Genomic DNA, 26,379 nt, shown 5'->3' on the forward strand with positions numbered 1-26,379 from the left:
ATAATTTACCTGCTTAACCGTTCATTTCCTCAGCCTATCCCACTTACCTGGTCTTGTCATATTCCAATAACTTGTCTTTGTGTTTAATAGCTTTTTCAAGTCCAGCTTTCAAAGCCATTTCCTGATGAGGCAGCAGATCCCGCTCAAAGATGTCAGGATTCCCTCCTCTTTCTGCACATGAAAAAGATTAATACGTTTCAAGTTACTGTTATTACATTGAAACAATGAATTATTTGGAGGTTATAAAAGGGTGTCAAATGTTATTATGAAGTTTGCACAGAATGCTGTGCTCAACATAATTAAACATTCTGACCCAGTAGACTTGAAAAATACATCCCATTTGCTGTAAAGTCAAGTGCTTTAATTATTGAAAACATGTCTTACAATCTAGTTGTACACTCAAGACAAAACATCATGCTTCACATAGCTAATTTCATCCTTCCAAGTTGTGCTAAACTACCTTTAAACAATGCAAGCACAAAAAGTATGCACAAACAACAATGTGATAAAATTCAAATAGTCTCTGCTGGTTGAGGCAAAAATGTTGGCCGGGTCACAGTGCATTTATGTTCTTCTTTAACATAGACACAGAATTTTTTTTCCGTCCACTGGAAAAGGCAGAAGGTCTGTTTAAAACTTCATCCAAAGGATGGCACCTTCTGCAGGACAGCACTCCCTCATTTTATGAATTCCATGGAAATCAACCACGTAAGAGAACTGAGTTTGTCAAACAACATCAACAATAAACCGATGACAAGGTTTTACTTTCTGGAGTTTTTTCTCAAAGTCATTGCAAGTTATATTAGATGGAAGATATATCTCATAGATTTTCCAGGCATGTCATTCAGCATACATGGCACCAACAGACCAGGAACCAGAGGTGAATAGTAACATCTCTGAACAACTTGATTGGGGAAAAAAAAATCTTATTAGCCATTGTCCTTCAAAGCTGTAAACTTACTCAGGTAGAATTCTTATTTATATGGTATGTCTCAAATGCTCCTGCAAGGATATGTTCACAATTTTTCATCTGACAATAAGTTCTATACAGTTGCAGTTGCACAGATACAACCTTCATCTAAATTACTCACTTCTTCGAAACAGCCTCAGCTCTGGTCACTAACGGCATGGATTCATCAGAACGGCCCTTATCCAAACCCTCAGCAACACTCCTGACCTGTATGACTGGTTCTGGTTAATCAGTACCTTTGAAATAATTGATCCACTGACAAAAACTTTATTATTCCTCATTTCCACTCCAGGGCCAGCCTTTGTATTCAGCTTTTTCCAACCACACCACAGCTTCTGCTGTCATTGTCAAAGATGGTATCTTGGGCCAGTTTTTAGGCCAGCACGTGGACCTGTTTCCATATCAGATGATGACTTTATGCATTCCTCATGTTTCCTCATCAACTCCAAATCTTTTCATGTCAGAAGCACATTTGCATATCTACACTGATGCCAACAGCCACCGAATATTCTGGGCCAAACCTCCCAGCACTGTTCAATGAAACAGGTCTTATTGACAGCAGCCCCTTGTTTGCATTCTGTTTCTGCACAGTCAATTTCTTGGTGACAGGCTGCTGCCTTACACACCAGCCTCAAAGAAAAAAGGAGCATGCTGGCAGAGAAGGGCAGTGGGAAAGAAAAACCCTTCAACCTGTTTCTACCCGTTAGAGCCGAAGTGTGACTTCACAAGAAAACAGTTGGATGCTCGGTGGCTACTTCTTCCATGCCTCTTTTGCTTGGTCAGTAAGTTGAGAGACATAGTGAAGTGAAGTGTGCTGTTAGGAAATGCACTATTAAAATACTTAACAAAGCAGGCTGCCTGATTGACACTCCATCCACAATCATCCACTCCCTCCATTACCAAAGCTCAATAGCAGCAGTGTGCACTATCTACAAGATGCACTACAGAAATTCACTAAAGATCCTCAGGCAGCACATTCTAAACCCATGACCACTTCAATACGAAAGAACAAGGGCAGCAAACACACAGGAACACCACCAGCTGCAATCACCTCTCACTATCCTAGCTTTGAAATATATCACTATTGGATGTGAGTTTGCTCGCTGAGCTGGAAGGTTAGTTTTTCAGACGTTTTGTCACCTTTCTAGGTAACATCAGTGAGCCTCCGATGAGGCACTGGTGTTATGTCCCGCTTTCTATTTATCTGGTTAGGTTTCCTTGGGTTGGTGATGTCATTTCCTGTTCTTTTTCTCAGAGGATGGTAGATTGATTTGGAGCCAATGTGTTTGTTGATGGAGTTCTGGTTGGAATGCCATGCTTCTAGGAATTCTCGTGCGTGTCTCTGTTTGGCTTGTCCTAGGATGGATGTGTTGTCCCAATCAAAGTGGTGTCCTTCCTCATCTGTATGTAAGGATACTAGTGGTAGTGGGTCATGTCGTTTTGTGGCTAGTTGATGTTCATGTATCCTGGTGGCTAGCTTTCTGCCAGTTTGTCCAATGTAGTGTTTGTCACAGTTCTTGCAAGGTATTTTGTAGATGACGTTTGTTTTGTTTGTTCTCTATATAGGGTCTTTTAAGTTCATTAGCTGCAGTTTTAGTGTGTTGGTGGGTTTGTGGGCTACCCTGATGCCAAGAGGTCCGAGTAGTCTGGCAGTCATTTCGGAAATGTCTTTGATGTAGGGGAGAGTGGTTATGGTTTCTGAACCCGTTTTGTCTGTTTGTTTGGGTTTATTGCTGAGGAATCGGTGGACTGTGTTCATTGGGTACCCATTCTTTTTGAATTCGCTGTATAGGTGATTTTCTTCTGCTCTTTGTAGTTCCTCTGTGCTGCAGTGTGTGGTGGCTCGTTGGAATAATGTTCTAATGTAGCTTCGTTTGTGGGTGTTGGGATGGTTGCTCCTGTAGTTCAGTATTTGGTCCGTATGTGTAGTTTTCCTGTAGACGCTGGTTTGAAGTTCCCCATTGACTGTTCGCTCTACTGTGACATCTAGGAATGGCAGTTTGTTGTTGTTTTCCTCCTCTTTTGTGAATGTTATGCCAGTAAAGGGTATGATTGATGGTCTTGAAGGTTTCCTCTAATTTGTTTTGTTTAGTGATGACAAAGGTGTCATCCACGTAGCGGACCCAAAGTTTGGGTTGGATGGTTGGCAGAGCTGTTTGTTCGAGTTGAAAACTCCCTCATCTGCAACTCTCGTGTTTCCCGCAACTCATCCCTCACACTCCCTACCCGCAATAACAACAAAGACTCGAACAAACAGCTCTGCCAACCATCCAACCCAAACTTTGGGTTCGCTTCGTGGATGACACCTTTGTCATCACTAAACAAAACAAATTAGAGGAAACCTTCAAGACCATCAATAATACCCTTTACTGGCATAACATTCACAAAAGAGGAGGAAAACAACAGCAAACTGCCATTCCTAGATGTCACAGTAGAGCGAACAGTCAATGGGGAACTTCAAACCAGCGTCTACAGGAAAACAACACATACGGACCAAATACTGAACTACAGGAGCAACCATCCCAACATCCACAAACGAAGCTGCATTAGAACATTATTCCAACGAGCCACCACACACTGCAGCACAGAGGAACTACGCAGAGCAGAGGAAAATCACCTATACAGCGTATTCAAAAAGAATGGGTACCCAATGATCACAGTCCGCCGATTCCTCAGCAACAAACCCAAACAAACAGACAAAACGGGCTCAGAAACCATAACCACGCTCCCCTACATCAAAGGCATTTCCAAAATGACTGCCAGACTACTCGGACCTCTTGGCATCAGGGTAGCCCACAAGCCCACCATCACACTAAAACAGCAGCTAATGAACTTAAAAGACCCTATACAGACAACAAACAAAACAAATGTCATTTACAAAATACCTTGCAAGAACTGTGACAAACACTACATTGGACAAACTGGCAGAAAGCTAGCCACCAGGATACACGAACATCAACTAGCCACAAAACAACATGACCCACTATCACTAGTATCCTTACATACAGATGAGGAAGGACACCACTTTGATTGGGACAACACATCCATCCTACGACCAGCCAAACAGAGACACGCACGAGAATTCCTGGAGGCATGGCATTCCAACCGGAACTCCATTAACAAACACTTCGATTTGGAGCCAATCTACCATCCCCGGAGAAAAAGAACAGGAAATGACATCACCAACCCAAGGAAACCTAAACAGATAAATAGAAAGCGGGACATAACACCAGCGCTTCATCGGAGGCTCACTGATGATGTTACCTAGAATGGTGACGAAACGTCTGAAAACGAACCTTCCAGCTCAGCGAGCAAACTCACATCCAGAAGCTCAACCTGAGCTACAAATCTTCTCAAAACTCGTTATATCACTATTCCTTCACTATCCCTGGATCAAAATCCTAGATTCCCTCTCTAAGGGCATCATGGGTCTACCCACAGCACTTGGGTTGCAGCAATTCAAAAAGGCAGCTCACCACCACCTCCCCAAGTGCAACTAGGAACAGTCAGTCAGCAATGCCCACATCCGCAAGTGAACAGGTGGTAGAAAAGATGGACAGAGCAAGGAGGCAGGGATAAGCTGGGCTGTTTTGGGATGAGGTTGGGGGTGGGGAGATTTTAAAGCTTGTGAATTCCATATTGAGACCATTGAGCGGCAGGGTTCCCAAGCGAAATATGAGATGCTATTCCTGCACCCTATGGGTGCATTGTTGTGGCCCTGGAGGAGGCCTAAGATAGACATGTCGTCCAAGGAATGGGAGGGGGAGTTGAAATGGTTCGCGACCGGGAGGTGCAGTCGTTTGTCATGAACTGAGCATAGGTGTCCCACAAAGCAGTCTCCAAGCCTCTGCTTGGTTTCTCCGATGTAGAGGAGGCTACATCGGAGACAGCAGATATAATATACCACATTAGCAGATGTGAACATCCGTATAATGTAGAGGTTTTCTTGGGGCCCGGAATGGCGTGAGGGGGGAGGTGTAGCACTTCCTGCGGTTGCAGGGAAAAGTGCTGGGTGTGTGGGGTTGGAGGAGTGTGGAATGCACGAGGCTATCACAGACACAGTGGTCCCTCTGGAAGGCAGATAAGGATGGGGAGGGAAAAATGTCCTTGGTAGTGGGGTCAGATTGCAGGTGATGCAGTGCCAGAGGATGATGTGTTGAATCCAGAGTTGGTGGGGTGATGCATGAGCACGAGGGGGATTCTGTCTTTGTTGTTATTGCGGGTAGGGGCTGTGAGGGATGAGTTGCGGGAAACTCGAGAGCTGCAGATGAGGGCTTTTTCAACCACTGTGGAGGGCAAATTGCAGTCCTTGAAAAACAAGGACATCTAGAATGTCCGGGAGTAGAAAGTCTCATCTCAGGAGCAGATGCGCACGAGGCAAAGGAATTGGGAATAGGGGATGGCATTCTTGCAGCAAGGTGGGTGGGAGGAGGTGTATTCTAGGTAGCTGCAGGAGTCAGCAGGCTTGAAATAGATATTGGTTTCCAGGTGGTTGCCAGAGATGGAAGCAGAGGTGTCCAGGAAGGAGGGAGAGGTATCAGAGATGTTCCAGTGAACTTAAGGTTGGGGTGGAAGGTAAAGTGGATGAACCGTTAGAGCTCCTCATGAGAGCACGAAGCGGCACCAATACAGTCATCGATATAACAGAGGAAGAGGTGAGGCCACAGAGACCATCATTTCAGGAAATGTATGTCAAGCTGCTCGGCTTTCAATTACGCCCTCATCTTCTCCCTCTCCCTTATCTAACAAACTGGTGGATCTACAGCTGTGCTGAACCTCAGTCACTGCTCAGACAGACATTGATTTGCCCCCTTAGTGCAGAGAAAATAAGACTGTTTTGCTATTGCGACTGCAGGTATTATCCTCATCATCCATGAAGCCACAGTCTCTGTGGTGTCACCACCAATTATGTCACTGCCAGCAATGCAGCAGCATTTGGGAAATGGCTTCATCTTAAAAGTTTAATGTGAGAGCCTGTGAGGTAACTGTTGACTCAGGTGCGCACAGAAAGAGCCCACGGTGCCTCACCCAGCAACTCACTGACTGGCCCTCTCTGTCAGCAAAGTGGCAAGCAAAGGGAACCGTGGAGGCAGTGGAATAGCAAGGGAAGACAACAGCAACAATGACGAGATTACACTTGGCTCAGATTCCACTGCAGTGCAGGTACATAATAATATCAACAACTTCCTGTTCAACTACATTCGGTGGAAGTATACTCGAAAGTTAAATGGACACTTGTTGAAATGGTCAAAAGCTTAAAGGGTTTTGATCACTTCCCCTTATTAGATGTTTCCAATGTCAGAATGATCTGAAATATACTGATTAACAGATTTAATAGTACCTTTCAAAAGACTGCTGGATAAATACTTGAAGGGATGGGATTTACTGGATTATGGGTTGGAGTCAGCGTGTGCGAATATGTGATTTGAAATTGAAAACAATTGTTCATTCTAATCTGCGGTGAAGCAAGGAATGGGAATTTTTGGATAATTAGAAGCAGCTTTGTTAAGGAATAATCAAGGAGAAAGATATCATACTACAGAGTTATTGTTCTAGGCAAGTGTCAGTTGTGAGTGATGTTATTACCACAGCCAGAAGATCATAAATTTAATCCTCATGTTGGAAACTTGAGCACATGATCCAGACTGACACTGCAATGCTGTACTGACAGAGTACTGCATTGTTGGACCTTATCACCTTTCAGATGGAAGATTAAGTCAATGTTTTGTCTTCTCTCTCTCAGATGGATGTAAAAGATCCTGTGGCACTGTGTCTAGGTCATCATAAATATGTAAATAATGGAGAATGTTCCACAAATATTCCCCACTTAGAATATGGAATTTGGAAAAGCTGAAGCAAATTCATACAGATGATTTAAGAGGAAGCTGGATAAATACAAGGCAGAAAGGAATGGGAAGTCTGGCTGATCGTGTCAAATAAAATAGGGTGGCAGGATACTTATATGCAGCATGAAAACCAATTTGGCCAGCTGTTGCTGGTCTTTATATTCTTTATAATTCTACTTGTGAGACATTCAGTAAGTTTCATGCTTGCACCATGACTAAAATCAGCTAAATTACAACAAATCAGAAAAGGACCCCAGATTTCTGAGTCTACCTTGGTCAATTACTTACTCAATTTAAACTGCTCTAATATTTACCATTCATCAAAGCCACAGAGCAGGAATTAACTGACCTGCGTTCCCCATCAATTTCTTGCGTAATTTCTGACTCTTGTTTGAATCACGGACAAGGATCTCTTGCTCTTCTTTGGTACAGACCTACAAGAGGTAGATTCAATTAATGAATGATGGTGGAAGCAACATTTATCAAGGAGAGCTTAACAAGCACTTTTCTCTAGTGTGGAGAAAGATAAAAGTTGACCCAGTAGCAGTCTTTAAGATAGTTAAAACATTTAATAGGTGAGATTTGTGAAGAAGTTTTCATTTGTCAGGAAGTCCAAAACTAGAGATCATAAACATAAATAAATCACTAAATATCAAAGGGGAAACTCAGAAAAAAATAACTTCCTGACCAAGAGAGTGGTAAGAATGCGAAACTTGGCATTATAATGTGTAGTTGAGATGAAGAACAGACACTTCTGAGGAGACACTAGGCACACACAAGGAAGAAAAAAAGATGGAATTATGAAGCCAGAGTTTGAGTAAAATGAATTGAAGGAGGTTTGCGTGGATCATAAAAACCAAAAGAGCTGCAGATGCTATAAATCAGGAACAAAAACAGAAGTTGCTTGAAAAGCTCAGCAAGTCTGGCAGCATCTGTGAAGAAAAAAATATCAGTTAACATTTCGGGTCCGGTAACCCTCCCTCTATTTTTGTTGTGTGGATCATAAGTATTAGCTTGGAATAGCTCAACCAAATACCTGTTTCTGTGCGAAACTCTATATTTCTGTTCTTCCAGATGTATTTTTTTCGTTATGTAAAAGGATGTTAGGACAGGATTTATCTTCATTTTATCACCACATAACTCCCAAAGTTCCATGTATTTCACCTCACTCAAAACCTGCCCTCAAGAAATAACTAACTCTGAGGAACTGTCCCCACTATTTTCTCCTCCTTCCAGTCAAATCAGTTAATTAAAAAGGAAGAATTTGAAAATCAAAAGCAACAAATAAAACTATGCTCCTAATACACAGAGCTTTTGAGTTTCAATGCACAGAAATGGCATTACCTTGCTTACATTCAGCTGTCACTTAGGGAGGTCTTGACATAACATTTGGAACAGCTTAAAACCAAAAACCTGAAAAGCATACCCTCAGCTTCTCTCCAGGTGGCAAGAACAGAAATGTGCAGAAAGCTTTAGCAGAAAATATCAAATACAAAGACACATTCTGCAAAGTCCAGAACTGTTCTCAGATGCTGACATTTGTTTTATAGGCATTGAATAGATTGGTGACAGGGGCCTGGCTCCAAACAGACTGCACAAAGCTAAACACTGGCACTTCTACAAAGTGACAAATGACACAAATTGCAGTCAGACAAAGAAATCACATTTCACAGGACACATTGGTTGGAGCTGCTGACACTGTGAAGTTAAATTACTAAGTACAGTTGGAATTCAAAGTTGCTGAAGCTTAATCAACATGCTCAGTGTCAGGCTCATAGGTGAACACAGATTCAGCTCATCAACTCATCTCAGCTTATGGTAAAAATATTAAACATATTAGGGGAATAACACATTTTCTGGCTAATTACACTCCTGCTTATTAACACTCCCCAAAGTATATATGTCCTCTTCTCTCTTGTTCTGCTCAAAGATCATATTCAAACTGACATTAGATTACATTGTGAAAAGTAATTTGTAGGGCCTCAAATAGTCATTTTGATGCATAATTTTGGACAGAATTGCATACTTACCAATGCTCCACAAAACAAGCAGGGACCCGATCCCTCCTGCATGCAGACAATACGGCCACAACTCAGGCAGTTATTGATTAGTTGGTGAGTTTGTCCTAAGCATTCACAGGGATGACGACCAGGAAGAGTGACAGCAAGTCTGTCCTCACCCTCCTTTGTGTACAGGGACAGGTACTTAGTCTTTTTCTTGGATGTTGAATTAGCCTCCTGGGCCTGGTTAAAATAGAAGCAAAATATGTTAAACATAGCAGCCAATGTGTGGAAACATTGGCTGTCCAAACAGCAATGAGATAAAATGACCATATAAATCACTTCCTTGTTATAATGCTACTGTATTAAACACTGTCCAGGACACCAGGGAGAAATCGCTGCACTTTGTCAAATCGCACCGTGATTTTTTTTAAACATTCTCCTACATGGGTGGACAAAGTGTTAATCTAAAATCTCATCTGAAAGACATCCCTTCAGTTGTGCACTGAAAGTGTCTGCCTAGCGAGTTGGAGTGGGATTTTCACACACAATTCTAACTTAGAAGGGCAAGTGCTATCAACCAAATAACAGATCTAACCTTGACAGTAAACAGCAGTTCTCAAAACAGGCATTTTTGCTTTGCCAACCAAATAGTAATCAATGGCTTGAATCATTTAAGCCCAATTGGATATTTTTAATCCTGGCTCTCCAGTTTTAGGAGATCACGTTCAGATCTCTTCCCTAGAATCATACGTTAGGCACCATATACTTTTCTTTCTGGACATCGACTGGAAAATGCAAGTTACACACTGCTATGTAACTAAAATATCAGGGCAGTTTTTCAACACAAAAAACAAGTGGGATTACGAGGCGTATATTTTCAGCTGTGCAGGATAATGCTGCTTTTCAAAGCAGTGAGGGGATAATCTGAAACTGATTGGCACCACCAGTCTTTGAGATGAGAAAAATCTGCCTGGGGATAGCCTCCTGATTGTTACCAACTACAAAGTTGTAAGTGCAGAGCAGCCAGAGATATCCAGAAGTCTGCAAAGTGAAAAACATCTTTCTCTCTGTCTATATTTCATATCTCTCTTGTATGGGTGAAAAGACAAAAAAGCCAATGAAGTAAAAAGTCTAACAAGACCAGACCCAGGACCACAAGATCAACTATTGAAACAAAAAATACCCATCGCTTTACAGACGACAATATATCATCATTGCTAAAATCAAAAGGAATTGAGAGACAATTTAACCAACCTTGGAGTTCTAGACTTTTGAGGTTTTGTTTTTCCTGTCCACAGTTTTCTTCCACCCATAATATGCATCAACTGTCTGTCTTCTGTCTCTCCTAAACAGGATGCACATTTGTGTATTTGGGGCTTTATAGAGATATACTTTGGGTTGAATAGTGTATCTTTACTCTGCCATTTATTAAAGTCATGAGTCTTACAATAAAGAGTTATTTTATTTGGAATTTTGTCAAAAGCTGGTGCGGATTGCTTTCATCCTGAATAGCACTCGGGCGACGAATTGAGCATTTTGGTAATCTAATTGGGATTATGAAAGATTTTGTGACGGTTCATGGAACAGTTGGGTACAATTATTGCCACACACTCCCCAGTTTCATGTGGAAGTAAACTAAATTATAACAAATCATTCGAAAAACAGGAATTTGCTCCTCCCAGTGATGGACCCCAAAAAGGAACAGGCTGAACTTTGGAATGGAAAGTCAGTAAGGGGCTGACAGAAAGGCAAAATTAAATCATTTTCAAAGCACACAAAAATCTCCACGGGGTATATGCAAGCCAAATTTCTGACAGAGGTAGTTTTGTAACCCTAATGAACAATTGGATACAAATGCCAGTCCAATTCTAGAAAAGCTTCTTTGTAAATAAGCAAGTTTAAATGGGTGGAGAATTCACTATGGAGAAGGGTCCCAACCCGAAACATCCACTTTCCTGCTCCTCTGATGCTGCCTGGCCTGCTGTGTTCCTTCAGCTCCACACTGAGTTATCTCTATTCACTTTCAACACATGTGCTACCTTCTAAGCAAGAACGACACGTTGTCAACCTTGTGGAAAATCTTGCAATAAACTTTAGGGTCAGAATTAGATCAATTAAACCGTTTGCCTTATTTATAAATGAGTAAATTTACACATAGTTCAGTGAATTTCTTTTCTCAATGCCCACTTGTGCAGCCAACAAGCCAACTTAGGGAGCTGCTTATGTTCCCTATAAACAACTATTGATCAGCTATCAAAAATTACATTTTCTAATTTTCTCTGCCACAGTGACACTGCATAGTTCAGGTCAGTTACCAGGAGGTGCTGCATTTGGACCAAACTCAGACCAACTGACCACATTCATTGCTAGATTTAAAGGAACACAGAATCTTGTCTCCTTCATGGAATATGTTTTGGGGCTCAGGGGAAAGTAGAAATTGGACGATCAGAAAGACAATAAAATGGCGGGATGAGAGCAAGAGAATGAGAACAAGAGGCAAGAGACACAGAAGAAAGAGAAAAGAAGGGAAGGAGAAACAAAGTACACACTGCGAAAGACATGATATTGCCAGGTGCTAACTTACAACCAGTTCTCAAATTAAGTGTGTGTTTGTTTCATAGCGTTGATAACATTTCCTACAATGATTGAGACAAAAGTCCACCACTGATTCAGGCACATGGTGGTGTGGTGGTTAGCACTGCTGCCTCACAGCGCCAGGGACTTGGGTTTGATTCCAGCCTCAGGAGACTGTCTGCGTGGGTTTCCTCCGGGTGCCCCGGTTTCCTCCGATATCTCCAAAGATGTGTAGGCTAGGTGACTGGCCATGCTAAATTGCCTGTAGTGTTCAGGGATGTGTAGATTAGGCGGGTTATAAGGGGAGGGGGATGGGTCTGGGTGGGATGAAGGGCCTGTTTCCACACTAAGGATTCTATTCTATGATTCTTGATTAGGAATGGGGAGAGGGAAAACCAAGTAGTTAGCACTCCTCTAAGTGGGCACTTTCACAGACCTTGTTGTGTGTCACTTATTAGAAATGATCATTCACATTTGTTTAATAGTTAATTCAATTTGGTCATATCATTCTTCAAAGAACAAGCAGTACAAAAACCTGCGTCATTCAATCTTCAAAGAAAACCACCTGTACAACATCTTTACACATTAAAAAAAAGCACGTTATGATCCAAATAAGTCAACATGATTTTATGAAAAGGAAATCAAATTGCTTTGAGTTATTATGGATGTAACTAACCAGGTAGATAAAGGGTAATCACTTGATGTAATATATCTGGATTTCCAAAAAGCATTTAAGAAGGTGCCACTCCAAGGTTAGGAGACAAGATAAAGTCTCAGAGAGGAGTACAATATATTAATCATGGCAACAGGATTTGTTGCAGTTAGGAAGCTGAAAATTTTCCTATTTGTCCATTTTCTAGTGAGCAAACTGCGATGACTTGCTCTCGTTCTCGCTCTCTTGCTCTTTTCCCACCATTCTGTTGTCTTTCTGATCATCCAATTTCTACTTTCCCCAAGGTCCCTAAACATATTTGAGCAGATGAACCAGCTCTGCTTCCATGAAGGAGACAAGATTCTGTTTTCCCTTAAATCTAGCAATGAAGGTGGAATCAGTTGGTCCGAGTTTGGTCCAAATGCAGCACCTCCTGGTAACTGACCTGAGCTATGCAGTGTCACTGTGGCAAGGAAAATTGGAAAATTCAATTCTTGATAGCTGATCAATAGTCGTTTATAGCTCTGCAAGCACCAGTGATAGGGCTTCATTTTTATACTATCTATCTTGATGACTTAGCTAGATTACTCTCTGTCACTTAATATAAGCTTGCTGATAATACAAAGCTAGGTGGATAGGTAAGCCGTGAGGGGGGTAAAACAGTGCGCAAAGAGATATTGATAAGTTAAGAGAATGGGCCACAATATGGCGGAATAGCATTAGGGGTAGAGAAGTGTAAAGTTATTCATTTCACTCTTAAGAATAGCAGAATTTTTCAAAATTTGTCAGTGTTGGTTATTCAAAGAGACTGGGGTGTATTTGTACAAGGAATACAGATAGATGTGGGTACAACAAGCAAATGACATGTAGGCCTCATTGTCAGGATTCTGAAGTGCAAAAATAAAGTCTTGGCAAAAACAGCATCTTCAAGACAGTGTGCCAATTTGTTGTCCCGATTAAGAAAGGATATACTTGCATTGGCACTGCTAAAGTTTCACTAGGTTATTGCCAGGCCAATAAATCAGATATATATTTTCAAGTCCAGAAGAATGAGATATGGTCTCACTGAAACATACAAAGATTCCAAAGCGACTTGACAGAGCAGCTGCTGACAGATTGTTTCTACCGATTAGGGAATCTAAAACAAGAGAGCTGTCTCAGATCAGTTGCCAATTATTTAGGACATGAGATGAGACAACATGACTTTATTCAAAGGAGTGTGAATCTTTGGAATTCTCTACCCCAAAGAGTTGCAGAAGCTTCACTGTTAAATATATTTTAAGGTTAAGATAGCTAAATCATTGGACTCAGGGAATCAATGAATAGGGAAGTGGGCAGGAAAGCGGATTTGAAGACAAAGACAAATCATGATTGAATTAAATGGCGAGCAGGTTAGAGAAGCCCATTGTCTCATCCTGTTCCTCTGGTCTACACTTGCATTCTTGAACATTCCAATTTTTTAATGTTTCTCACAGTTATATTTGCAGGGTAGGTATTGACATAGGTGCTAATCACAGATGATCCGTCCAGTTAAGAACACCTTCTGCTGGTGAGAAGTGAGGAGCAGTTCCGATGAATGTTTTGAGATTTAGCAGATTTCATGCTCCCGGGAAAAGTCCAAGTGAGACAGAGCATATGTTAAGGCTAATTAGAAATTTTGCTGTTGGGATGGTTTATTACCAGAATTTTTAAAAAAAGGATTTCCCCAAATGTTTCATCACCCCCAGTTTTCAGGTTCATTCAATTTCCAAAGTCATGTGCAGCAGATGCAGTTTGTGCCGTTGCAACCATGAAGCAAAACTTTGATATTTTCCTAAATAGTGAACACCTGTGAATAACTGGAAAGGCAGCAGAAACCATATGCACTGCAGCAATCTCTAAATGTTCTCACAAGGAAACACAGAAATTGGATAAGTGCAATGAATTGAGGTAGGCAGCTTGCTTGATCCCTAGATGATGGTACTTGTAATGATTATATTATCATTATACAGCCCGACATGGGTGATTATATATCTGAAAAGTAAAAATGTATGAGATTTTATGAGTCTGTTGGCAAAGAAAAACATCTACTTGTCACTCCCAAGGCATCCTGTATCTGCTATTACAGTTTGCAACTCTTTATCACAAATAAAACGTCACAGTGTTAACAAAAGCTGGACTATATATCCTCATTCTCCACTTCCTGTAAAGGGTCCATCCCATTCTCTCAGTTCCTCCGTCACCGTCATACACGTTCAGATGAGGCCAACTTCAGCAAGGGAGCCTCCAAAATGTCCACATTCTTCACCGAGGATTCCCCAGCTTCATGGTAAACAGGGCTGTCAACCATCTCCCGCACCTCCGCGTGTCCCTTCTCTTCCCTCCTGCAACAGCGATAGGGTTCTCCTTGTCCTTACCTACCAACCACCAGCATCCACATCCAGAAGATCATCTGATACCATTCCCACCACCTCCAGCAAGATGCCACCACGAGACACATATTCCTCTCTCCTCACCTGTCTGCCTTCCGCAGGGACTGTTCCCTCCAGGACACCCTGGTCCACACTTCCTGCATCTCCCACAGACCTACAGCACCTTCCCCTATAACCAGCAAATGCGCCTCCTCCCTCCCGGGTATCCAAGGGGCCAAACGTACCTCTCAGACGAAGCAACACCTCACCTGCACTTCCCAGAATCTAGTCGACTGCATTCGCTGCTCACAATATGGTCTCCTCTTCACTGGGGAAATGAAGTGTAGTCTAGGTGACCGCTTCACAGGACATTTATGTTCTGCTCGCAAAAAAATACCCTGAACTACCCATTGCCTGCCACTTTAACGCACCGTGAGGCATCTTAGAAGCAGAAAAGCTGATGTTTCGGGCCTAGACCCTTCATCAGAAATGGGGGAGGGGGAAAGGGTTCCGAAATAAATAGGGAGAGAGGAGGAGGCGGATCGAAGATGGGTAGTGGAGAAGATAGGTGGAGAGGAGTCAGACAAGTTAAAAGGGCTGGGATGGAGCCTGTTGAGGTGAGTGTAGGTGAGGAGGTAGGGAGAGGATAAGTCAGTCCAGGGGAGGACGGAGAGGTCAAGGTAGTGGGATGAGGTTAGTAGGTAGGAAATGGAGGTCCGGCTTGAGGTGGGAGCAGGGGATAGGTGAGAGGAAGGACAGGTTAGGGAGGCGGGGATGAGCTGGGCTGGTTTTGGGATGCGGTGGAGGAAGGGGAAATTTTGAAGCTTGTGAAGTCCACATTGATAACATTGGGCTGCAGGGTTCCCAAGCGGAACATGAGTTGCTGTGCCTGAAACCTTCAGGTGGCATCACTGTGGCACTGCAGGAGGCCCAGGATGGACATGACGTCTGAGGAATGAGAGGGGGAGTTGAAATGGTTCGCGACTGGGAAGTGCAGTTGTTTATTACAAACCAAGCGTAGGTGCTCTGCAAAGCGGTCCCCAAGCCTTCGCTTGATTTCCCTGATGTAGCGGAGGCCACAACGGGTACAGTGGATGCAGTATACACACTGGCAGATGTGCAGGTGAATATCTGCTTGATGTGGAAAGTCTTCTTGGGGCCTGGCATGGGGGTGGGGGAGGCGGCTCTATCCCCACCTCTTTAACTTGTCCGTCTCCTTTCCATCTATCTTCTCCCTGATCCATCTTCAACCCGCCTCCCCCTCTCTCCCAATTTATTTCAGAATTCTCTCCCCCTCCCCCATTTCTGATGAAGGGTCTAGGCTCAAACGTCAGCTTTTCTGCTCGGCCTGCTGTGTTCACTCAGCTCTACATTTTGTTATCTCGGATTCTCCAGCATCTGCAGTTCCTATTATCTCCGATATAACTTTAACGCACCATCCTGTTCTCTGAACAACATCTGTCTCTCTGGCTTGCTGCAGTGTTCTATTAAAGCTCAACGCAAGCTAGAAGAACAATGCCTTATTTTCCACTTGGGGACACTGCAGCCCTCCGGATTCAATGTTGAGTTCAATAATTTTTAGGGCCTAAACTCTCCCATTTCCCAACCCCCTTCCCCACACGCCAGGCCTAGTCACTACATAGCCTGCCAGCTCACCCTACCTGTTTTTAGTCACTAATAATTCCCATTAACAACTATTCACCCTCCCAGCCTTTTTGTTTCTGTCTCTTTATCAGTCCAACTGCTCTTCTCTCTCTTTAGGCTCTATCCTATTTTTTTACCTCATCCTCCTCCCCTATTTTCTGCACATAAACTGACTTTTTGCCAGCCACCATCAGTTCTGAGGAATGATGACTGGACCAAAACATTAACTCTGTTTTCTCGTTCACAGACACTGCCAGACCTGCTGACCTTTCCCAGCAACTCTGTTTTTGTTCCTGATTTACAGCATCTGCAGTTCTTTCGTTTCTTTTATTTAAAGGCTCCAAAGTGTTTGTAGTAAAGCAGACACCAACAAGTAAAAGAAAACATATTATTCAGTGACAGAAAGCAGAGATGGACTTAAAAGCACTTCTCACTTTCAACATAAGCAAATCAAGATTACACCACTCCTGACGATGTACAATTTGTACTTCCCTTAATGTTATGGCACAAACTGCAGACTTTTTAAAAAATGAACAAATTTTCATCCTGAACAGTACAATTCCTTCATCACAGACATGAAGCTGAGCCAAAAATCTAAAGATTAACTCAGGTCCATTAATCAGAGTTAACCAACTTCAGTCAGGGTGGCAGTTAAATGCAAGTTAAAGTCAGGATCTTACAGGATAGCAGAAGGCCACAAACCCACCTCATCTTTACTGGCTCTTCCAAAGGGCCAGCTAATTCGTTCCACTGCCCTGAACTTCTCCTATAACCTACAAATTTCTCCCCTTCAGTTATAAATCAAGCTTTCTTTTAAAAGTTGCTGCTGAATCGGCTTTCACCAGCCTTTAGTCAGCACATTCAAATAATTATAATCCACTGATTTGTAAAAAATTCTAATCTCTCCTCCCGATTCGTTTTTCAGGGCTCTAGGATTGGATTTCTACACTGCTCAAGGTGCACAAATCAGGACATGCCAAGGACAGAAATGTGTTTAACTGTGATGCCCCCAACGATTGTCTAGCCTACCAGCATTCACTTTAAAGCTGATCTCTGACCAGCAGCTATAGGATTGGGCCCAGAAGTCAGATTCATCAAAAGCAGGTGAGTCGTAGAGTCAACCAGCACAGAAACGGGCCCTTCAGCCCAACTCGTCCATGCCAACCAGTTTTCCCAAACTAGTCCATATATCACTCCAAACTTGTCCTATCCGTATACCCATCCAAATTCTTTTAAATGTTGTAATTGTACCCATCTCTACCACATCCTCTGGCAGCTTGCTCAATATGTGCACCACCCTCTATGTGAAAAAGGTGCCCCTTTTTAAATCTTTCCCCTCTCACCTTAAACCTGTGCCCTCTAATTTTGGGCTCCCCTAACCTGGGCAAAAGACCTTGGCAATTGACCTTATCTACGCTCCTCAAGATTTTATAAAACTCTACAATGTCACCCCTGAGCCTCCTATACTCAAGAGGGAAAAAGTTCCAGTCCATCCAGCCTCTCCTTATAACTGAAACATTCTAATCTCGGTAACATTCTTGAAAATCTTTTTTGCACCCTTTCCAGTTTAGTAACATCTTCTGTATAACAGGGCGATGAGAATTGTACACAGTACTCCAAATGTGGCCTTACCAATGCCATACAGCTGTAGTAGGATATCCCAACTCCTGTACTCAATGCCCTGACTGAAGAAGATAAGGGTGCCAAATGCCTTCTTCACTACTCTGTATATCTGTGCTACCACTTTCGAGGAGCTATATACCAGCACCCATTGATCTCTCTGTTTGACAAAACTCTTTAGGGTTCTAACATTAACTGTCTAAGTCCTGCTCTGGTTGGTCTTACCAAAATTCAACACCTCGCACTTATCTAAATTAAACTCCATCTGCCATTCCTCGGCCGACTGGCCCAGTTGATCAAGACCCTATTGTACCCTTAGATAACCTTCTTCAATGCACACTACTGGTCACAGGTTTCCAGTCTGAACAACAACCCTCTACCACCCTAAGTCTCCTACCATCAAACCAACTGGCTAAGTCTCCCTGGATCCCATGCAATCAAACCTTCCTGACCAGTCTACCAAGCGAAGCCGCTCTGAAATTTGACAGGTGACTGTCTGAAGTCAAAGACGTGATCTTGATTAATCACTTTAAACTGTGTTGAAATTGCACAGCTATTTAATCAGGAAGGTACAAATAAATTGTGGTATATAAATATTTTTAAAGGTACAACCTGCTAGCCATTCAGACATATGGCCCATGTACTTATTGTCACAGTGCCACTGAAACTTACATACCACATTAGTCATTGGTGTAATAGGCAGAATGTCTTTTTAGCTTGACAGTAGCATTCTAGCAGTAAAGAAAATCACTCCACTGTTTACTGCAAAGGACTGCCATGAAACAGCTAGCTTCAACAGTTACTCACTTTTCTGAGACATCTTCTCTTTCCAGGGGAGTAAGGGATAAATTAGGCACCTTTCAAGGCCAAAGGTCATCATTCCTTTCATGAGTTTGCAAAGTTCCTGTTCCAGAGTCTACAGGCTTGGTCTGAAGTTAGTCAACTACTCAAGGTTGACAATTCCTCCGCTCAATTCAGCCAAAAGCATTCAGATAGGTAAAGCCGCAAAAGCTGAGTTTCACTGTCACTTCCACTACGGCCACCGGTTGTGAAAAAGTTTGTTGCCTTCAGGGCTTACCTTTACCAGATCTATGGGTGTTTTAACCTCTTCTGCTGGCTGCTGGGTCTCTGACACAAGTACTGGTTCTTGCTTGTTCCGGCCTTTCCGCTTGGACTTCTTGAGCTGGTCACCTGCTTTTGATGAATCTGGAATCTCTACAGAGAGACAAAGCTGCAATTATATAGCGCTTTTCACAACCTCAGCATATCGCCAAATACTTTTCAACAAATAAAGTAAATTTTCAAGTGTACTCACTGTTGTAATGCAGGAAATGTGTCAGCCATAGGGCATGCAATTATACAGACAGGAACAGGCCCTTTGGCCCACAATGTTGGGCTGAACATGACACCAAATTAAACTAATCCCTTCTGCCTGCCATCGGTCCATATCCCGCTACCCCTTGCATATTCACGTGCTATCTAAAAGTCCCTTAAATTGTATCTGCCTCCATCACTGCCTGGCAGTGAATTCCAGACTCCTACCACTGTATAAAAAAATTTGCCTCATGTCTGCCCTCTAATTGGAAATGCCTGCCCCCTAATATTAGGCATTTCAACTCTGGGAAGAAGATTGACCATCAACTCTATTGATACATCTCAATTCTTCAGATTTCTATCAAGTCTCCACTCAACATGTGCTACTGAAGAGAAAACAAACTGAGTTTTTCTAGTCTCTCCTTATAGCTCATACCTCCTAATCCAGGCAGCACTTTGGTAAACCTCTTCTGCACAAAAAGAAAGTTGCTGGAAAAGCTCAGTAGGTCTGGCAGCATCTGTGGAGGACAAAACTGAGTTAATGTTTCGGGTCCGGTGACCCTTCCTCACAATTCAAACCTCTTCTGCACCCTCTTCAAAACTTTCACATCATTCCTGCAACGTGGTGACCAGAACTGGATGCAATGCGCTAATGGTGGCCTAACCAAAGTCTTATAAAGCTGCAACATGACATCCTGACTCTTGTGCTCAATGCCTCAACCAATAAAGCCTTCTTTACCACTATCTACTTGCATGGCTACTCTCAGGGAACAATGGGCTTGAACCCCAAGATCCTTCAATGCTGTTCAGGGTCCTACTATTAATTATATATTTTTCCTTAACATTTGATCTCCCAAAGTGCAGCACTTGACGCTTATCCTGATTAAACACCATCTGCCATTTCTCTGCCCACATCTGCAACTGACCAATATCCCACTGTATCCTTCAACAACCTTCTATGCTATCCATAACTCCACTGCTCTTTGGATGATCTGCAAACTTACGAACCCAGCCCCCTACATTTTCATTCAAGTCATTTACGTATATCACAAACAGAGGTCCTAGTACGGATCCCTGTGGAAAACCACGATTCACAGACCTCCAGCCTGAAAAACACCCTTCCACCAATGCCCTCTGCCTTCTATGGGCAAGCCAATTCTGAATCCATGCGACCAAGTCACCATGGATCCCATATATCTCAATCTTCTGGATGAGCCTACCATGAGGGACTTTGTTGAAAGCCATATTAAAATCCACGTAAACAACATCCACTGCTCTACCCTCATCAATCACCTTCAACACCTCCTTGAAAGTTCATCACTGTGTCATTTTGACAAAATAATGTAGTGTGTGACACAAGAAGTTGCAGACATCCAAAAATTAGATAATTTAAGGGCTGTGGACTACAGATGTGTTGGATTCAGTCTCACCATCTTTTTTTCTGTATAACTGCACTTGTCCAGCAGCAAGTAACTCTTGTGATTTCTTCCACCTCTTTAGAAGCTCATCAATGAAAATACGTTTCTTCCCTTCAGTCCCCTGAATCAAGTCAGCAACATAATCTTCAATTTCCTCCGCACTCTCAATTGACAAGATATACCTGGGTGAACAAAATAAACATTCCATATAGTTGAGGAATGAAAGGAGATCAAATAGCAACTTTGGTGTTCTGGGTATCAAGGATTTAAATTCATTTTCCTCACCCAAGTAAGCCCAAATAAACTGTGTGGGTGCTCATTAATACACTTAACCCTCTCTACTAAAAAATACCAGTTAGAACAAATGTTGTTCCATCAAAAAGGTTAAAATAGAGTTCTGTACTCTTGCTCTAATACACATATTCATATATTATAGCACTGTGAACACAGGAGCCGGCAAATGGAAAAAGGCTAACGTCCAATGTGCCTGCCATCCTTAAAAGTCTCAAAATTAGAGCTAGGCCCTTAAAGAATGAAATAAGGAAGCATTTATCCATGAAAAAGGTTGTCAGAATCTATACAATCTCCCTGGAGATGGCAGATGCTGGGAAACATTTGAGTGTACCAAGACTGAGATTAACAGCATTTTTTGTTAAATATGAGTAACAAGACACATAGACAAAAGGCAAGTAAGTGGAGCTGGAGCGAAGGTTAGCCATGATACAGAGAAACATTCGAAGAAATTAAAAATGTCCTCCTTTCCCTGATGTTCTTAACTTGCAGATGCAAGGGTAATGCAGTGATCACACTCACATGGAGTATAACGGAGCTTTCAGAAAAATGTTAACTATAGACCACGGCATAATCCAAGGAAATCTCCAGTTATGGAGAGTTTTAAAGCTAGAGTTTCTCCCAATCAAACTACACTAACCACAATATCCTTAAATGATATTTTCTGAAAGCTATCCATCTAATTTGATTTGACTGAATCAATACCAACTGAGTCCAGCCTGTTCCAAGAGAACCTGTTTCCACAGACAGGCCACACAGTGATCTGCCATTGAATAAGGTTAAGAAAAGCTTCTATTGCTTTGGAATCCATAAACAGCAATCATACCACTTTTCAATCTTATAACTGATTGGCCACACATTGTACACATATCAGCTTCTATTTTGATCTATCCAGAGTTAGTCATAAAATTGTTTGTGTTATCTTCAGAGTTCCCCAAAGACGCATCATTGGCCCCTGGTTTTGTTGATCAGCCTTTGGTCCTTCAGGGACACCATGAAAAAAAAACTATTTTTACATGTAGCTCCAGCAACCTCAACTCACCGTCCACATCCCACCAACCCCGGCAACAACAAAAACACCACAGACACTTCACTCTCAGATTGCTTGCCTAACGTTCAGGTCCATATGCGCAGAAATGTCATAAGGCCATAAGACATAGGAACAGAAATTAGGCCATTCTATCATGGTTAATAAGTTCCTCAACCCCATTCTCCCACTTTCTCCCCGCAACCCCGATCCCCTTGATAATCAAGAACCTATCTCAGTTTTAAACGTACTCAATGACCTGGCCTCCGCAGCGTTCTGGGCAGTGAATTCCATTTATTCACCACTGTCCAGCTGAAGAAGTTTCTCCTTATCTCTGTTGTAAAAGGTCTTCCTTTTACTCTAAGGCTGTGCCCTCGGGTCCTAGACTCTCCTATCAATGGAAGCAACTTCCCAGTATCCACTTTGTCCAGGCCATTCAGTATTCTCAAAGTTTCAATTAGAGCCCCCCTCATCCTTCTAAACTCCAACGAGTATAGTCCCAGAGTCCTCAAACATTCCTCGCATGTTAAGCTTTCCATTCCTGGGGCCATTCTAATGAATATAAAAGCAGGGATGGTCAAGTCTTCTCAAAATAAATACCAAAGTTGCATGTCCCTTCCAGGCTACCGACTCAACTTGCAAATTTACTTTGAGAGAATCCTGGGCTAGAACTCCCAAGTGTCTGTGTACTTCAGACTTCTGCATTTTCTCCCCATTTAGAAAACAGAAAATGCCTCTATTCTCCTTACCAAAATGCATGACCTCACACTTTCCCACATTGTATTCCATCGGCCACTTCTTTTCCCACACTCCTAAACTGTCCAAATCGTTCTGCAGCCGTGCCATCTTCTCAATATTACCTAGGTATCGTCTGCAAACATAGCCAGACTGCCCACAGTTCCTTCATCTAGACCATTAATGTAAAAAGTGAAAAGTTGTGGTCCCAGCACCGACCCTTGCAGAACACCACTTGTCACCGGCTGCCATCCTGAGAAAGACACCTTTATCCACACTCCCTGCTTTCTGCCAGACAGCCAATCTTTTATCCACGCTAGTGCCTTGCCTCTAAGATTGTGGGCCCTTATCTTACTCAGCAGCCTGCTGTGCGGCACCTTATCAAAGGCCTTCTTGAAGGGCAGGCAGAGAACATCCATTGGCTCTCCTTGGTCTACCCTGCTTGTTACTTTCTCAAAGAATTCTAACAAACGAAACATGCTGACTTTGCCCTATTTTATATACACTTCCAAATATTCAGCAATCTCAATCTTTACAATGGACTCCAAAATCTCACCCACAACTGAGGTTAGTCGAATCGGCCTGTAATCTTCCATCTTTTGCCTTACTCTCTTTTTAAACAGGGGTGTCACATTAGCCATTTTCCAGTCCTCTGAGACCCTCCCTGACTCTAGCGATTCCTGAAAGATCACCACGAACGCTTCCACTATCTCTTCAGCTATCTCCATTACAACTTTGGGGTGTAGTCCATTTGGTCCAGGTGATTTGTCCATCTTCAGGCCAATTGGTTTTACTAGCCCCTTTTCCTTGGTGATGGCCTCTATACTGAGCTCTGCCCCCGACTCTTGAATTTTTGGGATATTACTCGTGTCTTCCATCATGAAGACTGACCCGAATTATTCAGTGCGTCAGCCATTTCCTTATCCTCCAGTTAACAACAAGAAGGCTAAAATCACTCAAATTCCTGCCAAAACTTCATTTTCTAATCATGAATTCCATCCTCTTCCCAGGAACTGTCTGAGGCAGAACCAGACTGCTTCCATTCTTGAAAATTGACCATATATCCCATCCACCATCACCCACTTCCACCAGTTTGCATACATCTGCTGCAGAAACCACCATCCATGCCTCTCTCATTACATTGACTCCAAATCTGTTGAAGCATCTGGTCATCATGACAGGCCTGAAGTATACCAGTGAACACCACATGGTTCGGCAATAATTCAGTTTAAAAATTCAGCTCCCTGATTTTCCTTGTCCCTTCCTAATGCTGTAACCTTTTACAGTCTTACAACTCTCAGATATCTGCAACTCCAATAGTTCTGGCTTCTTACATATCTTTGGTTTCAAATTGGTCCACCACTAATTGCAATGCTGCCAACTGCCAAAGACTGGAGATCTTGAATCTCAGCCCTAAAAACTCTTGCATCCTTCAATAAGCTCCTTAAAACCTTTTTCCTTTGACCAAAGTTTTAGTCACCTGTATTTCAAGCTTTCAAATTTTTGTTTGGTAACCCCTCTATGAAGCACTTTATTGCATTATGCAAGTAATTACTACTTATCCCTGGAGCAAACAGCGTATAAATTTAGATCTGCCACCATCTGACAGAATTAGTCCATGAAGTGGGTTTAAATGAGGGAAAAGGAAATAGTAGAAAAGAAATATCAAAGGTAGCTGACACAGAATTCCCTGCAAATTATTACTGAAGTAGAGACCAATTATTTTCACGAGAAAATTACATAAATGTGTATCCATAGTTGTCTATGGTGACAAACTCAACAACCTTTAATTATCTGGGCTAAGAGTTCTCATGTCACTAAGATTTGATTTTCACAAAAATCTTTTCCCCAATACAGGATAAGTGCTAGCCTGATGAGACAGGAACTTTGTTCAATTGTCTTTAGCTAAACTGTTTCAACTGTGATGATGCTGTCACTCTCAGAGGTTATTTTGTCCTGGTTTTTTTTCCCCGAAGACAGGTTGTAAGGTGGAGGTACTGAAGACCACTTGAGTAACATGTTTGGGAAAGCTTGGGTTTTATTAAAATTCAGCCTGAATGGGCGTGGCCAGTTTTCACAGATTAAGTTTTCTGACCAGCAACAAAAGCTTTTGGGGTCACAACAGAGATGGAAGCTTCAGTGAATGCTTCTGAGCTGCTACTCTCTCTGAATTTTCTCTTGATTTTTTTTTCTCCTCCTGGATGGAAGAACTGCATGTCAGAATCTGTGTCTGTGTTTTCCTTTTTTGCCAAGGGGTGTGTTTATGGGATGTTACTATATTGGAACAGCTAATTAGTAATAGCTACTGTATTCTATTAAGTTTTCAATAGAATTAAATTATTCTAAATTTTCCTTTCCTTGGGTGTATTTTAACTACAGTTTTTAAATAAATTGTGCTTTGCATCTGTAACGGACACTTTACATTTGCCTTTAAAGTAAGAAAAAGTTAGGGTATGGGCTGCCTTCTTAAAATATTTTGAGGGGAAACAATTTTGGTCCATAACACAACTCACTAATGATTGGAACCACATCTCTTATGATAGTTAAATCTTACACAAAAGTGAAGTAAATGGATTTGACTCTTTTGTAAATGCTACATACATTCAGGTAAAGAACCTTTTTGACACTACTCGCCGTTTTGATCCTGTTTGAGCTTTGCCATTTCTTTGTCTGTCTTCTACTTTGCTTACTCTTCTCCTTTTACTAGTTTCGCGTTCATTGAATCTGAGTTCCATCTAAAGATTCAATCCCCTGCAAATCTCCTTCAAACTCTCCCCAACAGCATTTGCAAATCACTTTTTGAGGACACTTATCCGGTCTTGCCAACATGCAATTTGTCTGCATCATCCATAACTACAGGTGAGGTGCCTGATGACTGTGGGGTGGCAAATGTTGTACCTTTGTTTAAGAAAGGTTGTTAGGAGAAACCGGGAAACTATAGATTTGAGAGCCTGGCTTTGGTTGCGACTAAATGTTTGGAGGTGATTATAAAAGATGGGATTTATGGATATAATGAGGGGCAAAAACTGATTAAGGATAGTCAGCATGGTTTTCATAGAAACACAGAATCCCTACAGTGTGGAAATAGGCCCTTCAACCCAACAAGTCCACACCAACCCTCAGAGCATCCCTCCTAGACACATCCTCTATAACCCACAGAACCTACGTATCCCTGAACACTATAGGCAATTTCCCATGACCAATCCACCAAATCTGCCCATCTTTGGGTTATGGGAAGAAACCACAGCACCTAGAGGAAATCCATGCAGACACAGGCAGAATGTGCAAACTCCAGACAGTCACCCGAGGGTGGAATCAAACCCAGGTCCCTAGCACTGTGAGGCAGCAGTGCTAACCACTGAGCCACCATGCCACCCCAACTGCCACGATGTCCCTTTGTGCAAGGAAAATTGCACCTCACAAATTTGATTGAGTTTTTTGAGAAAGTTACCAAAAAGATTGATAATGACAGAGCCGTAGATGTTTATTGGGATTTTAATAAAGCCCTTAACAAGGTTCCACATGATAGACTAATCAGTAAAGTTAGGTCATAAGCGATTCAGGGTGAGCTTGCCAACTGGATACATAATTGGCTTAACTGCAGGAAACAGAGACTAACGGTGGGAGAGATAACGGGAACTGCAGATGCTATCAAATCCGAGATAACAAAGTGTGGAGCTGGATGGACACAGCAGGTCAAGCAGCATCTTAGGAGCACAAAATCTGACATTTTGGGCCTAGACCCTTCATCAGAAAAGGGGGATGGGGACAGGATTCGGAAATAAATCGGGGGGGGGGGGAGAGAAGGTGGATCGAAGACGGATAGAGGAGAAGATAGATGAGAGATGAGTATGGGTGGGGAGGCAGGGAGGAGATACGTCAGTCTGGGGAGGAC

At 42.3% G+C, this 26,379-nt stretch overlaps 1 protein-coding gene across 1 annotated transcript in view; it reads right to left on the reverse strand.

Moving 5' to 3' along the window:
* trip4 (thyroid hormone receptor interactor 4) overlaps nt 1-26,379 on the reverse strand; it is a 138,935-nt gene that overhangs the window by 106,194 nt on the left and 6,362 nt on the right. The window contains exons 2-6 of the mRNA XM_048520687.2: nt 20,444-20,613; nt 18,778-18,914; nt 8,847-9,059; nt 7,166-7,250; nt 48-171 (exon numbers count right to left, since the gene is read on the reverse strand). Coding sequence (XP_048376644.1) covers nt 48-171; nt 7,166-7,250; nt 8,847-9,059; nt 18,778-18,914; nt 20,444-20,613 — 729 coding nt within the window. The remainder of the gene's footprint in view (nt 1-47; nt 172-7,165; nt 7,251-8,846; nt 9,060-18,777; nt 18,915-20,443; nt 20,614-26,379) is intronic.

The sequence above is a fragment of the Stegostoma tigrinum genome, chromosome 36 (assembly GCF_030684315.1).
Source record: "Stegostoma tigrinum isolate sSteTig4 chromosome 36, sSteTig4.hap1, whole genome shotgun sequence".
Classification (NCBI taxonomy): Eukaryota; Metazoa; Chordata; class Chondrichthyes; order Orectolobiformes; family Stegostomatidae; genus Stegostoma; species Stegostoma tigrinum.